General features: G+C 34.3%; 1 protein-coding gene across 2 annotated transcripts in view; it reads left to right on the top strand.

The window, feature by feature from the left end:
- The window catches only part of PHF14 (PHD finger protein 14), a 196,130-nt gene extending 177,066 nt beyond the window's left edge, over window positions 1-19,064 (top strand). The window contains exons 18-20 of one of the 2 annotated variants that reach the window (XM_013963157.2): window positions 2,734-2,767; window positions 18,294-18,345; window positions 18,863-18,941. In XM_013963157.2, coding sequence (XP_013818611.1) covers window positions 2,734-2,767; window positions 18,294-18,313 — 54 coding nt within the window. In that variant the 3' untranslated portion in view covers window positions 18,314-18,345; window positions 18,863-18,941. Of the gene's footprint in view, window positions 1-2,733; window positions 2,768-18,293; window positions 18,346-18,862 lie in introns of both variants that reach the window. The other variant, XM_013963156.2, reaches the window with a different exon arrangement.

The raw sequence follows: 19,416 nt of genomic DNA, 5'->3' as shown, positions 1-19,416 counted from the left end.
AATGTAAACATTTTATTAGTATAATTTGCATGCATAATCATATTTGTAATCCCCAAAGTGTGTTCTTTCAGGTTTTTAGTTTTTGTGTTTTTTTTTTTTACGTATAAGGAAACTGAGACTGAGAGGTCATGTGCTTTTCCCAAGGTCACACCAATAGTTGGTGTCAAAGGAGGACTGGGTTAGTTTTGTCTGAGGCCAGAGGCATATACATTGTCTACTGTGCTCATGTAGATGCTTTGGATAAGAACACACAATTATTTTACAATGTTAGATCACTTTGATTCTTAGAATACCTAGGTACACACAACCTCACCAACATTTTTTGTCTTGCTTTTAGGCATACTATATTTTTACCAGCATTTAATTTAAAATCATACTGATTCATTATGGTCAATACTGGCTCATCATGACAAACAGTTCCAGACAGCAGCTTAGGAGACTTGAATTCTGATTCCAGCTCTACTATTTAGTAGCTGTGGGATCCTGGGGAGGTCAGTTATGTGCTCTAAGAATGGCTTTTCTATCAGTAGAGTAAATAGAATGGATCAAACGATCCATCCTCTAAGTAAAATACCTTCCCTTCTGTCTCTAAAATTTTATGGCTCTTTATAAAGAAGAGTGGTCTGGAAAACCAAAGAAATCTATTTAACTTAGCATCTGACTTTTGTATTTAATGTAAATTGCTTATTTTAATATATTGATTTGCTCTTCTTAAAAATACACATAGCAAACAGTATTCTTTCTTTAAATCAGTCTTAAAATTTAGAAAGGGAATTAGAGGAATATGGATATAGAACATAATAGTTGTCTATTTAAATTGTTTTATTCTGTTACCTACCATTGATCTTCCTCATAAACAGAGGTGCTCATTGAATTCTCTTTATGTGTTTCAACAAATAGAGGTAGTTTTATCTCGTCTTACAATTTTATACTTCATGGCATTCTCTTCTAATTGTGTTGACCAGTATCTCCAAACAAGATTAAATAATAGTGGTATATCTGTCACCACCTTAACTTAGTTGGATTGTTTCTAGTTTGTAATGCTAGTTTTTGAGCTGAAAACATGTATGTTATTTTAAGAAAGTATAACAAATAAATAAGCAAAATATAGTGTTGAAAATAACCTGGAAGTTGTAGAAGTTTAATACGATGCCATGCATATAAAATGTTAAAATATGGTATGAAAGCATACCAGTGAGTGATGTCCAGTTCAGCATATTGGTCATGTCTGGTAAAAAGAAAGGAAGAGGAGTGTATTCGGGAAGAAATATCCAGGGGGTTTCAATAAGTGCTAAAAGTTATAGCTATGATTATTGCTGTGTTTGCAATATTTTATAAACAAAATAATTTGACTTTCTGAAGAAACATAGAGGTGTCTGTTGACAAGGAATAGAGAAGGTAGGAGGCATAAGTTGAACTAGTTTTACAATTCAAGTGCATACGTTTTCTGAAAAAGATCAGTTGTTTGTTCTTCTCTCCCCAGAACATATGCACAGTATGTAGCAGGCATTCACTTAATAATTTTTGATTGAAAGAATAGGGGAAAGAAAGAGAGGAGGACATTCTTCATTAGTTTTCCTTGTTCCTTCTTTCTCCTTATTCTTTTATTGTGTGTGCATGCTAAGTCACTTTGGTCATGTCAGACTCATTTATGACCCTATGGACTGTAGCCCACCATGCCCTCCTCCACGGGATCTTCCTGACCCAGGGATTGAACCAGCGTCTGTTATATCTCCTGCATTGGCAGACAGGTTCTTTGCCACTAGCGCCTACACATTGTTAATTTTTTTTAAGCAATTTTAGTTTAAATAACGATGTAGATTTCTTTTGTATATTAGAAGCCCACTTTTTTTTCTGAATGTAGAAAATGTAACCAGCTTTCCATATAACTTTCCAGAAAACAACATATTATTTCATATTTGTTGAGCTGCTTGTGATGTATAAAGTACATAATCAAATTAATTATGGGGTATACTACTTGTGTGCTGAGTCCTAACAATGATTCATGTGAGGCTACATTCAGAGGAGGCAAAATGGTATCACAGTTTCCAATGCCTGCTGTTGCTCAGTTATATTCTGCTTTATCATTCTTTTGAAATTAGATATATCATATATCAATAAGACATTTCAAACTGTGGTGAAATTCAGAGTATACAGCTTATTTTTTAATTTTAAAATAAAATTGGATTTAAAAGGTCATACTCTGTTTATGTATTTTCTGTCTATGATAAAATGCATGATAGTATCTTTAAAAGTTAAGAAAAGCAAAATCATCTTTTAAAAATACTTTCATATTTCAATGGAGAATTAGAGATTTGTTTCCTGGGTAACTGTTGAACACCTGTATTATGAAAATTAGCACTTTCCAAATGTTTAATTAATTTGATTGAACAATATGGTTGCCGCATAATGTGGCTATGAGATCATTTTTATGTTAAAAGTTACTTTATATTTAAATTTATAATTTAATTTTCTGTAAATGTTATATTTTGTCAGCTTTATATTCAATTTAATATTATACCAGGATTTTCTTTTGAGACTCTTCAATTTGAACTCTCAACATTTCTACAAGTTTCCAAGTGTCCTTCACGGACCTACCTCTGTAAAGGCTTGTGATCCTTTTTCTTAAAAATAGAGACTATTTTTTCTTTCTGAGAAAGTAAACCTTTGTGTTGGTATCTGTCAAAGAACTGAGAAAGCTATGGACCTTGATAATAAATCTTCTTTACACAGGCTTATTTGAAGACAAAAGAGCAGCCATCCCAAGGTAATGGCAGAATTTTATGTTTCTGAGAAACTGTTCTTGCAGCGTTTCCCCAGTGCCCCTTTTTGTTCTCAACCATTTCTGTATCCTCATGAGATTTAGGAAATATAACACAACAAATCCTAATATTGTCAGAAAGCTTGAAAAAATGAAAAGGCAAGTGGTATGTTTATCAGGATTTCTATAAATAATCTTCAAGGTGCACAATGGCTAAACTGTTTTGGATTTAAAGATTGCTTTTCAATCATTTCCGCAAGACAGATTTAAGATCTTTTTGTACAACTGAACAATTAATGCGATCAGTATCTGTTGGACAAAAAAAGAATTATTGGTATTTTGGAAATATAAGTGAGGTTTAAATTTACTGATCATAAGCAATTCTACTTGTCTGTAATACTGGAAGGAGAATTCTTTGGAGTCAGACAGAGCTGAGTTTAAATCCAGGTCCTCTTACACTTTTAGGTGTGTTACCCAGGGTAGTTCTTTAATGTCTTTAATTCTCAATTTTCTGGATGGGAAGTGGGAATGATAATACTTATGTTGCCTGGCACTTGTGAGTATTAGATACAGTGTATGTGAAAACTCTGTATTTAATAAATACTGAAAAAGTCAAAACTACTATTTGTTTCCTATGCAGTTATATAGTAGGGTAGTTATTCATACAGTAAAGAGATATTGAGACTGTGATATGGTAGAAATGACACTAGCTTCTGAGGATTCTGTGGTTAGCAAGACAGAGAAAATCTGCTATCATGGAGATTACACTGTAGTGAGGGAAGACAGATAATGTATAAAATAAGCAAGTAAATGGTTATTTCATTGTGATAAGAGTTATGAAGAACTGTTCTTTCCTGTTCTTTCCTCTGGTTGGTGGAGGAAAGGCTGGTTCCATGTGCAAGACATCAGAGAACTCACTAAGACTGTATAACAAAAACAAAACAACTTAGGCATATAAAGTTAAAAGACAGAGAGAACAGCTAGTGCCATTTGTTCAGGGATCAAAAGGAAGACCAGCATGTTTGGAGCTAACATAAGCAAGTTGGAGAACTGTTGAGATGAAGCCAGAAAGGTGGGAGGGGCCAGGTTTTATAGGATTTTATAGGCCATGGTAGGAGTTTGGACTCTAAATACAGCACTCCCGGAGGGTTTCAAGCAAAGGTGGGACGTGATATCCTCCATGCCTTACAAAAATTGCTCCCTATCATATGGAGAATCAGTTGTACAACAGTAAAATGGAAGCCATTGATTAGGAAGGTATTAGAGTAATCCTGGCGGGAAATATGAAATGGAAATACTGAAATGGTATTATCTGTGGTAATAGAGACAACAGGAGTTGGCTCTGGAGTATGAGAGAAAGAAAAGAATCGAAGAATGACTCCTAGAGTTTGTATTTGAGCAACTGTATAAATTATAGACCAGGAGAGGTATAAGGCTTTTGAGGGAGGTTGGTAGTGCCTGGGGAAAGGCAAGCAAGTTTGGCTTTGTACCTGGTCTGTTTGAAGTGCTCATTTAAAAGTTCAGTGAAGACATCAAGTAGCGGTGAACATATGACCTTAAAACACGGAATATATGCCAGGCTGAAGGTATAAATTGGAGAGTCAACATAAAATAGATGGCATTTGAGGCTCTTGAGAGCCATCTCCAGATAAGAGTAACAGAGTTCTTAAAACATTGATAAAAGGAAGTTAAAAGAAATAAAAATATGGGGAAAATTCAGAGAACTAAGAAGAAAATTAACAAAGATTCCAGTGTTGTATTGGTAAGGATGCTTTAACTGCAAGTAATAGAAAATGTAACTTTTTAATATTTCATACCTTGTGTTGATATATTCAGAATTAAGACTATTAGATGGTTGTAGGGTTAATTAATCAAAGATGTTTCTTTGTCTTCTGATGTTGTCTGTGTGTGGACTTTAGGTTTACCTCTCCATCTTATCCTCCAGGTCTGAATGTATTTGTCATTTTTAGGATGAGGACGAGCTTCTCCGAAACTTTTAGGCTGTTCTAGTGAAACGTTCATAGCATTGTACTTTCATTGAACATGTCTTAATTGAAATTATAGTTAGTAATCATTGTTTTGGACAGAGATTAAAAGATTCATAAGGCTCAGAATCTACCTTATATATCAGTTTTTGTTTTTTTTTTTCTTATTAGCACCTATCACAATAACTGACACACAGTTAATAACCAGGGGGAAATGTATGAATGGCTTTTGTAGCTCTCTGAATGATCTTTTCAAATAGGTTTTTCAAATGTCATTTTATCAAATATTTTTTCTAATGTTTTATAGTGTTGATCATGAAATATAGCGAAATACTTTATACTTATAGAATAACTAATTGATCATAGAAAACATCAGTTAAGTAAATACATTTTCAGGTAAGCTTTTTAACTGATTTTGTACTTACCACAAGGCCTACTTTTGGCAATCATTTACAATGGTATCAGTACTTAGTTTTCATTATGGTAACAGTTTAAAGCAAAGAGTTTAAAACATTTAACTTTTCTTTTAAGAGCAAAATAGTGTTTATACAGTTATTTTGAAGTCAGAATGTAGAAAACGTGGCTGTTATATTGGACTCTGTCTGATATGAAGTACCACTACTAGAGAAAATTTCTGTGTGGAATTTCCTAAAATGTTATTTTCATTTTTTTGAAGCAAAATCAAACTTTTTTTCACTCATGAAAAATTAATGTGCCATAGGAAATGTGTTACTTGGATCTCTAATGAGCTATTAATTTCCAATAAAACTGAAAAGATTAATGGATTCACTCTAGGGAAAATAGCATTCAACTTGAAATAGAGACATTTGCAGCAACTTAATCTGTTCACTTGGGAGTAAAGTTTTAAAAATTCACTTTTAAGCATAAGTTTATTTCTCAAAGAAGTAGTTCTTTGATGTTGACTTGATCTTAATAAAAGAGTAGTCAGTGTAAGCAGCAGCAGCAGCAGTGTAAGTTACATTGAGAAGTGTTTGTTTCAAAGATGCAGAATCGCAGTCATTGAGAATGAAGGAGGACATATTATTCTGATGCATACCCCAACTCTAGAATGTAACTCATTCTTTAAAAAAAAAACCTCTCCTATATATTGTCATAGTTCAGGTTTTTCTCTTTACACTTTATGCCTGATAGACTTTAAAATATACTTTCTCCATTGCACTGTAATTATATGACTGCCTATCTACCACATTGGGCTTCCCTGATAGCTCAGTTGGCAAAGAATCCACCTGCAATGCAGGAGACTTCGGTTCAGTCCCTGGGTTGGGAAGATCTCCTGGAGAAGGGAAAGGCTACCCACTCCAGTATTCTGGGCTGGAGAATTCCATGAACTATATGGTTGTAAAGAGGCAGACACAACTGGGCAACTTTCAGTTTCACTCTTCTACCACATTGGAACACAGGCTCCTCTAGACAGGAAGACATTTCATTGAATTTTGTGATTTCCAGTACCTTTCCCAATGTCTGACACACAGTCATTGTTCAATAAATTTTTGCAGGAGGAAGAAAGGAAGGATTTCTAGGAATAGAACTTACTTCAATACTTAATATTATCTTTAAAAGATAAAAGTGTTTAATATGAGTCAAGGGATGAAGAGTCTTGTAAAATGAGAAGATTATTTTACCGTTGAGTTGAATTTGATTCTCATGGTTCTTATTAAACTTCATGAATCCTCAAAACACTACAGTGAATTTCATGTGTGAAACGTAACTCAGTATCTCTGAATGATTTTATGATTTTACTAGCAAGCAGTAAATACAGTTTACTGGTTTATAGTATGGAGTCTGTAATGAGCTGTCCATATCACAGAAATGCTAAAACTGTTACTCATAACTCTGATAACCTCTGTATATTATTTTGGTGAGAAACTTTATAGTATTTACAACATAGGTGATTTTACAACAAAGATCATTTGTCTGTTTGCTTATCTGTTCTTACTTTTTGTGTTGAGACAAATTTGATTTTAAAAGCGTTGCAAAAACATGTACGGTGAGTATGAAGCACCCAGCTTCTTTTGATAACTTCTTATATACTAGGACAGTTATCAAGCCTAAACATCAAGTAATATAAATAACATCATTTTCATGAGGGGAGTTTGTGTTACCTTTCACTTTTTGACTGTCTTCTACCTCTTCTCTAAAGTAGCACTTTAAGATTGTGATATTACCATTTATATAAATTCTACTTCTTTGACAGTGCTTTGATACATAGTCTAGGTAAATATTAACTATAAGGCTTGACTAAGCAAAAAAAATTTTTTTAATTGAATATTGATTTACAGTATTGATTAGGTTCACATGTACAGCAGAGTGATTTGATTATACACATTTATACACAATAAATTTTTTATGGCTTTCTATTATAGGCTATTAAAAGATATTGAATATAGTTTCCTGTGCTGTAGAGTAAATCCTTGTTGTTTATCTATTTTACAAATGGTAGTGTGTATCTGTTAATGCCATACTCCTAACTTATCTTCCCCCTACCCCTTTCCCTTTTGGTAAGCATAAGTTTGTTTTCTATGTCTGTGAGTCTTTTTCTGTTTTGTAAATAAGTTCATTTGTATAGTTTTTTTTTCAGATTCCACAGGTTTTATCATATGGTATTCATCTTTCTCTTTCTGCCTTATGTTGCTTAGTATGATATTCTCTAGGTTCACCCATGTTGCTGCAAATGACATTATTTCATTCTTTTTGTGGATGAGTAATATTCCATTGTATATATGTACCACTTCTTTATCCATTTATCTCTTGATGGACACTAAGATTGTTTCCATGGCTACTGTAAATAGTGCTCCTATGAGCATTAGGGTGCATGTATCTTTTCAAATTTGAGTTTTTGTCTTTTCTGGATATATGAGCAGGAGTGAGATTGCTGGATCATAGGGTAACTCTATTTTTAGGTTTTTAAAGAACACATACTATTTTCCGTAGTGGCTGTACCAATTTACATTCCCACCAGCAGTGTAGGAGGGCTCGCTTTTCACCAAACCCTCTTCAGCATTTAGTATTTGTAAACTTTTTCAGGATGACCATTCTGAACTGTGTGAGATGATACCTCAATATAGTTTTGATTTGCATTTCTCTAATAATTGGCAGTGTTGAAAATCTTTTCATGTACTTGTTGGTCATCTCTATGTCTTCTTTGGAGAAATGTCTATTTAGGTCTTCTGCCCATTTTTTGATTGGGTTGTTTGTTTGTTACTGAGTTGTATATTGTTGTTGTTTAGTTGCTAAGTTGTATCTGACTTGTTGCAACCCTGTGGATTATAAACCACCAGACTTCTCTGTCCATGGAGTGTCTCAAGCAAGAATACTGGAATGGGTTGTCATTTCCTTCTCCAAGGGTCTTACTGACCCAGGGATCAAACCTGAATCTACTGCCCTGGCAGGCCGATTCTTTACCACTGAGCCACCAGGAGGCCCTGAGTTGTATGAGTTGTTTATATATTTTGGAAATCAAGCCCTTGTGAGTCGCATCATTTGGAGATATTTTCTCCCAGTCCATAGGTTGTTTTTTTCATTTTGTTTACGGTTTCCCTGTGGCTCCGATAGTAAAGAATCTGCCTGCAATGAAGGACACCTCAGTTCAATCCGTGGGCCAGGAAGATCCCCTGGAGAAGGGAATGGCTACCCATTCCCTTCTGGAGAATTCCATGGGCAGAGAGGAGCCTGATGGGTGGTAGTCTATGGGGTCACAAAGAGCTGGAAACAACTGAGCAACTAACTCTTTTCTTTTCTTGCTGTGCAAAAGCTTATAAGTTTGACTATAAGCTTAATTATAAGTTTGATTATATTTGTTTATCTTTGCTTTTATTGCTTTTTGCCCTGGAAGATTGACTTAAGAAAACATTGGTACAATGTTAGAGAATATTTTGCCTGTGTTCTCTTCTGGAAGTTTTATGGTGTCATGTCTTAATAAGTCTTGAAGTCACTTTGAGTTTAATTTTGTGCATGGTGTGAAAGACTGTTCTAACTTTATTGATTAACATGTGGCTGTCCAGCTTTCCAAATACCACTTGCTGAAGAAAATGTCTTTCTCCATTATATATGTCACCTTTGTTGAAGAAGACTAATTGACTAGAGGCTGCTACTGCTAAGTTGCTTCAGTTGTGTCCAACTCTGTGTGACCCCATAGACAGCAGCCCACCAGGCTCCCCCATCCCTGGGATTCTCTAGGCAAGAACACTGGAGTGGGTTGCCATTTCCTTCTCCAGTGCATGAAAGTGAAAAGTGAAAGTGAAGTTGCTCAGTCGTGTCCAACTCCTAGTGACCTCATGGACTGCAGCCTACCAGGCTCCTCCGTCCATGGGATTTTCCAGGCAAGAGTACTGGAGTGGGTTGCCATTGCCTTCTCCATGACCAAAGGCATACGGGCTTATTTCTGTGTTCTCTTTTCTGTTCCATTGATCTATGTCTGTTTTTGTGCCAATACCATGCTGTTTTAATTACTGTAGCTCTGTAGTATTGTCTGAAGTCTGGAAATGTTATACCTCCAGCTTTGTTCTTTTTTCTCAGGATTGCTTAGAACTTTTGCTGTGCCCCATAGCTTCTGTATGGTTGTGTTTTATTGTCATCTATCTCAATGTATTTTTTATTTCCTCTTTGATTTCATCATTGACTCACTGATTTTTTAGTAACATTTTGTTTAGTCTCCATGTAATCGTTTTTTTCCCCTTGTTTCTCTTTCTGTGATTGATCTAGTTTCATGTCATAGTTAGAAAAGATATTTGAAATAATTTCTGTCCTCTTAATTTATGGACGTTTGTTTTGTGTCCTAGTATGTAGAGGATGTATTTATCCTAGAGAATGTTCCATATGCACTTGAAAAGAATATATATTCTGGTCTTTTTAGATGTACTATCCTATAGATCTCAATTAAGTCTGTTCTGTTGTGTCATTTAGGATCTCTGTTGCCTTATTGAATTCCCATTAGTTTGTCCCTTTATGTTTGTTATTATTTATGTATTTAAACACTTCTATAATGGGTGCATATACACCTCTTCTTGAATTGATCTTTCTATCATTATGTAGTCTCCTTTGTCTTTCTTTATGGCCTTTGTTTTAAAGTCTGTTTTGCCTGATATGAATATTGCTGCTTTTGCTTTGTCATTTCCATTTGCATGAAACACCTTTTTCTATCCCCTCGCTTTCAATGTATACATTTTCTTCCCTAAAGAGAATCTCTTGTAGGCAGCATATTGAAGGTTTTTGTTGTATTATCTAGTCTTTCAGTCTGTGTCTTGATTGGAGAATTTAGTCCATTTACCTTTAACGTATTTATTGATAATTATTTATTGCCATTTTAAACCCTGTTTTCCAGTTGATTCCTCTGTATTCCTTCTTTATCCCTGTCTTCTTTTTGTTTTTCTCTTGTGGTTTGATGTTCTTCTTTTCTGTTATGCTATAGTTCCTTTCTTTTTGATTTTTGTGAAGTTACTGCATGTTTTTGATTTGTGATTATCCTGGTTTTCAAGTATATTAACCCATAGCTTACCTACTTGCTTTCAACTGGTAGTCATATAAACTCAAATATATTCTAAAAGAGCTACATTTTTCTTACTTCCCTCCCTACATTTTATGATGTCCTATTTTACATCTTAATTTTTATCCTTTTGCTGTTCATTGTAGTTATAATTGCTTTCACAGAATTTTTTTCATTGTTTTTTATTGTTAACATTTGTGCTGGCTTATTTAAGTAATCTTCAATCCTTCTATTTATTTGCCTTTCACGTAGATACTTGCTTCTTTTCCATTTAGTGAAGACCTTTAGATATTTCTTTTAGGATTGGTTTAGTATTCACAGAGCTAACAAACCTCTAGGGTAGCTCAAATGGTAAAGAATCTGCCTGCAATAGGGGAGGTGGTGGTGGTTAGTGGTTTAGTTTCTAAGTCATTGTCCAACTCTTACGACTCTATACACTGTAGCCTGCTAGGCTCCTCTGTCTGGTATTTTCCAGGCAAAAATACTGGGGTGGATTGCCATTTTCTTCTCCAGGGGATCTTCCCAACCCAGTATTCGAAGCCAGGTCTCCTGCCTTGCGGGCAAATTCTTTACCGACTGAGCTGTGAGGGAACCCAGGTTCAATCCTTGGGTCAAGAAGATCCCCTGGAAAAGGGCATAGTAACCCACTCCAGTATTCTTGCTTGGAGAATTCCACGGACAGAGGACCCTCAATCCATGGAGTCACAAAGAGTCAGACATGACTGAGCATCTAATACAACAATAATAAGTAAATTTTAAAACAAGAATTTCTCAGATAAGCAAAAACTAAAAGAATATATTTTTATGTATTTGTTAGAGCAGGTCAGGGTTTCCCTGGTGGCTCAGACAGTAAATAATCCACCTGCAGTGCAGGAGACCTGGGTTCGATCCATGGGTTGGAAAGATCCCCTGGAGGAGGACATGGCAAACCACTTCATTATTCTTGCCTGGAGAATCCCAATGGACACAGTCCTGGTGGGCTACAGTCCATGGGATCACAAAGAGTCAGACATGACTGAGTGACTATCTCTCTCTCTCTCTCACACACACACACACACACACACAGCAGGTGAGTTCCACATCCCTCTACTCTGCCATCTTGATCTTTAATATTATATATGTTAAAGATATAACACCAAAAATCCTTTTAATATTTTATATGTAAAATACCTTTTAAATCTATGTTGCATTAAACTTCTCATCATATTGTAAAGGATAAACAAAATGCAGTCACATATTACTGAAAAGGTCACTTCTTCCACAATGGCCAATTCTAATATCAATGGTTATTGCTTATATTAATAAATATAAATATGCTACATATAAGTATTTTCCAGCTTGTATATGAACTCATTTATTGCTGAATAATTTCCAGTCATAAAACAGTGCATGTATGACTGAAAATTTTAATGAGTCAGTCACTGATTTTTATACAACCTAGAAATTTCTTAGCTGTGGAACTATGATTTTACTGGTGAGCTATTTTACCTCAAACATTTTTAGACATTTGTTTTGCCTCATTTTTGCTTGACGAAATTTAATCTTGTATGTGTATGTTTAGGACAGAAAAAAAATCAAACAACATAAATTTAGAAATGTCTCTTCTCGTTGAATATCTGTGGGAAAAGTAAAAATTCATATGTATTATCTTTAAATATTAGCACATTTAGGATTTTTGTAATGTTGCATTTAGTGAATAATAGATGATTTATGCAAAAAATACTTTCTGAAGAGCCTCTTAAAATGTTATATCTTAATATAACATAAGCTTTTAATTCGTATACATTGGATTTGTTCTCATTTGAAAATATATTGCCCCATTATAGAATTTGATTTGTAGTGTATACTTCTAAGCTTATTTCCTAGATATTAGAAGCCTACCAAAGAAGGAAAGTTTATTATCTTAAGATCATAAGTTCTGCAGGGGTTATCAAACATATGCCTTATATAAGAACTCATCTGTCAGAGAAGAAAAGAATATGATTAAATTTTCTAAGCCCAGCAGGTTTGCAACCTGCTGAATACCTAAAACTTCAAAGTTGTGCTTTTTTTTTCATGTTTATGGGAAGATACAAGCTTATAGAATTAGGTTTATGCTCATTAAGTGTCTGCCCTAACTCACACTTAACCATCCATCATTCATTTTCCTTTTTTTAATTCAATTTTGCCAGACTCTTATCTTGCACTTACTGTTTTCCATTCCCTTTTAATATGCCCTCCCCAGATGGTTGACCAATCCTTAGGGCCTTTCTTCCCAGGTCACAGAAATTCTCTCGATCTCAAATCATACATGGGAAATCTAAAGCCTTATTTTTAACTATCCCATTTTCATGCCATCAAAAAACAACACAAGGAAGTTAAAGGTAACAAGAGAAACTAAACATTTAGAAGTGCAAACCTACTCAACTAAAGATTTAGAAGGGCAAACTTACTCAACTAGATCTCCAGAATCACAAATGGAGAGATATGATTGCTAATAAATGAAATAAATGAGATATGAAATTCATATATACTCATACATGAAATTAGGAATTTATTACCATCCCTTTGGGGCTTCCCAGGTGGCACAGGGTTAAAGAATTCACCTACCAGTGCAGGAGACACAGGTTCGATCCCTGGGTCAGGAAGGTCCCCTGGAGTAGCAAATGGCAAACCTCTCCAGTATTCTTACCGGGAAAACTCCATGGACAGAGCTTGGAGAGCTACAATCCATGGGGTTGCAAAGAGTCGGACGTGACTGAGCACTCATTGTCCTTTTATGTATGTATTATACTTGCTACTAACATAAAGCCCATGATTTTGTACTATTAGATATTACAATATTAGACAATATTTAACTTCCTTTTGTTGAATCACTAAGTACAGAAAAAAGGTAAAAATTTGTAAAATAGCTCCATCTTATTTAGCAGCATTTATGTTTGAGCTAGGTTCACTAAGAACTTGCCAGGTTACTGTAATTTCACAGTGTAGCCCTAGACTTTCTAATTAAATATGCAACTTCTGTCATAGGAAAAAAACCTCTTTTGCTTTTTACTGTAAACTTAATTAAGCATTTCTTGTAAGTTCATTTCAGTATCTTTATCATGGCCCACTAAAGTTGGGATTCAGTTGTAAAATGGTAGACTAATTGCCTTTTGTATTAAATGAAATAAGAATCTCAAATATGCAATGTCAGGAAATTTAATTGTGGTCTTCAATTGCTTATTCAGTGCATTGGAAAACTGAATGCCAGAAGTACAGAAAAAAGGGCCAAAGGTTATTAAATGTAGCACATCACACACATTTTGCACTTTACTTAATGATCCAAGTGTTTATTGCCATGAAGTAAATGCACCATTTAAAGAATTATGGTGGAATTGTAAAACGTTAAAAACTAATTAATTTTAGTCTGAAGCATGCAGCATGCTCGTTTTTGCCTAAAACATTTTCATTATCATCAACATTTTTTCAGTTATTAAGATAAATTTTTCCTATTGTGCAGCACTAGCTTATTTTCAGTATTAAAAGCACAGTCTTAAATGCTGTTGAGAGTTACATCTGGTATGTTTTAAATGAGTGAAAGAGTAATTTTTGACCACAGATTAGAGTACATTATATATTGCTTTTCTATATTAACAGGTTAAGTGTTTTTTCATATTTTTTACTGGAAGCTGCATATATACTGCAGTTTTGAAAGGATCATAGTTAAAGCATACAGATAATTTCAACTATTAATTTGAATCTGATTATAGGAACTCTTCTGATTAAAGGAATATTTAAAATCTAAAGAAAATATCATAAGGAAACAGAAATATTTTAGTGCTTAGTTGTACTTTCTCACTTTATTTTACTGTTCCCACCATATGTCTTTGTCTGCTGCTATAAAATTAAAACAGCTGACATCATTCTCTTTGAAAACAGTCTCCCATTATGCTTCCTTATTTCTGGAGATAAAGCTTATATTTTCTGACTGTGAAAGTGATCTGTACTCAGAGTACAAATGTAAGAAAAATGCCTGGAAGCACAAACAAGAAAATAAAAAATTAATAGCATCATCATAATAAACAGTTGAGGTACTTAAGAAAGGAATTTTAAGTACAAAAATGGAAAGCATCAACAATTTATTTTAGCTGTATATTTTCAATGTAGAGGCTAAAGTAACCTTGAATTTTCTTTTACATAAAATCTTTGTGCATAAATCACCCTTACTTTGAATTTAGAAAACTTTCATCAAGTATTCACTTCTATTTTGTTTTTTAAATCTTTTTTTTAATTTTAAAATAATTTTAGACTTACCAAAACTTAGGGGTTTCCCTGGTGGCTCAGAGGGTAAAGCATCTGCCCACAATGCGGGAGGCCTGGGTTCGATCCCTGGGTTGGGAAGATCCCCTGGAGAAGAAAATGGCAACCCACTCCAGTAATTTTGCCTGGAGAATCCCATGGACGGAGGAGCCTGGTAGGCTACAGTCCACGAGGTCACAAAGAGTCAGACACGGCTGAAAGACTTCACTTTCACTTTCAAAAGTAGCAGAAATAGCACAGATAACTCCCATTTGCCCTTCATCCAGCTTCCTATAGTGTTATCTTCTACTGTTCAATTCTTTTATAGAGCATTTATCTGATGTTTTCTTATTAGATTGAGGTTCATGCATTGCTGGGAAGGATACCACAAATCAGAATTAACATGCCCTTTGTAAAGCATCTTACCAAAGGGTTGATGTTAATATGCCTTACTGGTAATGTTAACCCTAATCATTTGGTTAAGGTAGTGTTTGACAGATTTCTCTACTCTAAAGGTACTCATAAAGTCATCTTTAAAAATAAAATGAAATAATGGAGAAAGTTTGTCCCTTTGTATAATGCAACCTTTAAAAGAAATCATTTAAAACTTGACAGTCTGTAGGGTAAATACAGAGTCATCTTTGTTCATAGACTATAATTTTGAGTCTGGATACTACCTGAGCATTAAGAAGTCCAGCTGCTAAAATAATTGCTCTTTGTTTGGAATTGGTTACCTCAAGAGAAAGGAAAAGTGGGATGGATAGGTTTTATTGACATTAATTCTTTCAACTATTTTGAGAGCAAAGTCAAATTTGTAAATAAAGGGAAATAGAAAGCCACCTCTTCCAAATTGATGCTGCAAGCTGAGTGGTATTTAAAGACTCTTTTGGGTTTTATGGGATCTAGTTTAGATGGAAAATGGCACTGTTTTTACTTACTTTCTGTTTGAATGACTCTTTTAGTCTCATGTTGCCACCTGGAGTCCATAATTACATGGTCCACGGGTGCCTAGAAATTATCATTCTCCTCACTCCAGCAATGCTGTCAGTGTACAAGGAGCAGGGAGGCCAAGGAATCACATGTAATGATTTGGCATTACGAGTGTTACTGTTACGTGTGTGTATTCCTGAAATTCTGCATGTAACAGCAGATCTGCAAGGTTGCTATACTCATATGCTTTCTGGAGTATAAATTAACAGGCTTAAACATTAAGAGGTAAACCTGTCTACTTCCCAGTAGCCCCAAAGGGTACATTTTCTTGTTGGCTGCTTCAGAATACTTCATAAAACAAATGTCAAACTTGTCAGGGCTGTCACTAAGAAAATGATCCTTGTAGCAAGGGTCTTCTTTCACTGGGAAACAAACAGATGTCTTGTCTTAGAAAAGAGTGACAAAACGTGCCATCTATCAGAAGAAATTTTTGCCAGCCTTTATTAATCCAGTAGCAAAGAAATACTTCGGTAAAAGAGCTTCCTTTCTTTGTAGTTTCATTCATTATGCAGCCATTAGTGAATGATATTTGATTCGCTGCCTGAACTATTTTAATGATTTTATTAATTTTGAACTGTTTATAAAGTTCTTATAAAAATTGACAATGTAACGTTAGAAATACAAGTTAGCACTTCTGGAAAAAAAAAAAACAACAGGACAACTTCTAAAATCGTTTCTGGAGTTTTATTATATCTAATTCCGATGTTTTGTTTATGTTGATTAAAATCTATTGCTGTTAGTTTTATTATTTTGGTGATACTATACCATAGCAATTATGTTGTGTGGGACTCTTATCAGTGGGACTAAATGCCTTCTCTATACTTCCATAATCCTTTTCTATATCCAGATTACAGCTATTTTTATGCAGAGGAAGAAGAAATTGTATCTTTCTAACTTACATAAATAGTTTAAAGGCACAGAAAGACAAGATATTTTAAGACATCCTCTCATCATAAGAAACCTTTGTACCTGTCCTGAACAGAAGGTACTATTAGAATAGACATGCATTTATTAGCTATACTTTATTACTAAGAAAAATTCAACAAAAAGAGTGGCATTATATAGTGAAAGTGACGTTGCTCAGTTGTGTCGGACTCTTTGCGACCCCATAGACTATAGCCTACCATGCTCCTCCATCCATGGGATTTTCCAGGCAAGAGTACTGGAGTGGGTTGCCATTTATGGGAGTAAATATTATAGATAATTCTGAGTTCTCAGGGAAAAACTAGTTGTTAAAACTAGTTGTTAAACCAGTAAGTCATATTGCTGTGGGGACTTACTAGACCGTTCACATGATAAAAGCTCCATTTTTTTTTTTATTCAAAACTTAAAGACTATGAATTTGGTAAAGGCAATTTTGTCTAATGTTGCTTCAAACATTTTTGCTTATTCCTGTTTTCAGTACTGTTTTAGTAAACTCAGAAGTGTAACCACTGGATAAGGAAGGATATTTTGCTTTTCCAAAGCACACACGTTTTATTCATTCTTTAATCCCAGTATTTAAAATAGTTCAGGAAACGTTTATTGAACTCCACCTAGATACTAAATATGCCCTGTTAGATGGTAGGAATATAAGATAAAAAAGATAAAACCTTGCCTTCAGCAACATATAGACACATTCAGTCCTACCTAATAAAATCTTGCCACCTTTACCTGCTGATGTAACACTTTCTGTCAGTGTTTCACCAGAAGACAGTGGAAAATATGGAATAGGATTTGGTTTTTATTAGGTTATGATTAAAATGTAATCTCTGTTTGAGTTAAAGTGTTGAGTTAAAGTGGAAACTGCATGCGTGTGCTAAGTTGCTTCAATCGTTTTTGGACTTTGTGACCCTATGGACTGTAGCTTGCCAGGCTCTTCAGTTGATGGGATTCTCCAGGCAAGAATACTGGAGTGAGGTTACCATGCCCTCCTTCAGAGGATCTTCCCAACCCAGGGATCAAATCCGCAGTTCCTGTGGCTCCTGCATTTCAGGCAGATTCTTTACTACTGGGAAGCCAGCCACCAGGGAAACCCCAAAACTATCTGTTCATTAACAGATTTTAATAGTCGATCCAACATTATATCTCTATTCAGTAGAGAAAATTTGAAAAAAAAACAACAGTCAGTGGTTGTTATACGTAGAAAAATATATTAAAATTACATCGCCAAAATTGATATTCAGAACGCCATCCTCTATAGCCAGCATATCTATAATTATTCAGGCTGACTGATAATATTGATAGCCGTAGAAAAGTTAAATCACAGTTGCTGTTGAAGTTTAGAGACAGTGTCTATAAAGGAACCTTTCTCCACCTTAATATTTATGGGCAAGGATGTGGTTTTTCATGGAAAACAGATATATATACACACATCTTGATTTGCATTTACTTAATAAAGTCAGTTTACTAACCAAAGCTCAGTAATTATTTAATTGAATTTGGTTTTATAAGAAGATAAAGAGATACAGGGTTATGTGTTTGGTGATACTGATGTAATTACTGTTTCCCAGAGATGCTTAAGAAATTAAGATATTCATACTTTAACTCGTAAAGAGTTAGACAGTGCTTTTTACTTCAGTTAATAAAAATGAAAGGCCTTTCAGGAATAATAGGAAAGCAAGACTGCTTTGTACTTGGGTGTTAAAGAACATAGATGATGAGTTGGATTATAAAATGTAAGGTGACGTATTTTTCCAGATTCTCATTCATTTATACTTTGGAGGTCACCATCTAATATTGAACACAAGATGTATTTCATTCCTATGGAAGCAGACATTGTGATGTCACTTTATTTATTCACCATGTTCCACAGGAGCCTGCTATGAATTATGAAGCCACCACTCAGAATCGAAACTGTAGAAGATGTAAGCATTCTGTTGCCTGACATGCCCATTTTAGAGTTTCCTATTTTAGAGCTGACTGATTTTCAGATAACATATGGTGGTCCAAGTAATTGGGAAATTGGCAGACCTGTCAAGAAAGTCTGCTGGATGAGACAAAAATGCCAATGTGCATAAAGTGTCTCAGAAGTTACATTTACTTTTTTTTTAATCAAATAGTGAAGTAAAAATATCTGATTGACCCCTAAAAAGGATACTTTTTAGTGGCAAGTGTTTCCAAAAGTAATTTTTAGGTCATTGATAAAATAAGTTGCTTTTAAAAATATATAGAAAAATTGAGTCAACATGTAGTATAAAACAGCACCCACTGTAAATATTTAAATGTTATATAATTGTGCCATTTTGTTTATAGCCTTTTCCCTAGTATTACTGAAATCATGATAGTTAATTCTTCAGAGAAATGAAGTTAAAGTGTATGAAGTATAAGTGATTAAATGCTCTAAGGTTTGTATTTTGATGTTTTCTCAAATTTATTTCACAGGAAGATGAAAATGAAGCTGAAAGAAAACATATATCTCAGGAGCTCAGCATGGAACAGAAAAATTCAAAGAAATAAAGGATTTTCTGTAGTGTTTTGAGAAGTTTGCAACTTATGTAGTAGCAGATGAAATTTCTAATTGTAAAATGTTAAACTGTAAAATCTAATTTGCAAAATGTTCTCAATAAAGTCATTGAAAATGAAATGGGAGCTTGCATTTGGAATTTGTATGCTTTTTTAGAGCAATTTAAACATTTGTATAAAAGACCTTTAAAATATTTTTTTTAGTTCTCTACTGAAATTTGAGAATAGAGACAGAATTTCCTCTTATCTGTAACCCAATTGTTATCATGTGAATGACCTAAAAAAAACAAACTCTGAAAGTCTTTTTTTTTTTTTCCGCTTGCAAGTCTGCGTTGTCTTCTTCAGGAACCTTAATAGAATTCCAATTATTAATAGAAAGAAATCCAACATAGTTCAAAAATGAACAGGAAATGTTTGCATGTAAAAACTCTGAAAACCAGCAAGTGCCACGGGATGAAATATCGTTTTCTGAT

Source organism: Capra hircus, chromosome 4 (genome assembly GCF_001704415.2).
Source record: "Capra hircus breed San Clemente chromosome 4, ASM170441v1, whole genome shotgun sequence".
NCBI lineage: Eukaryota > Metazoa > Chordata > Mammalia > Artiodactyla > Bovidae > Capra > Capra hircus.
The sequence above is the reverse complement of the archived record's forward strand: the minus strand, read 5'-3'. Positions and strand labels throughout refer to the sequence as shown.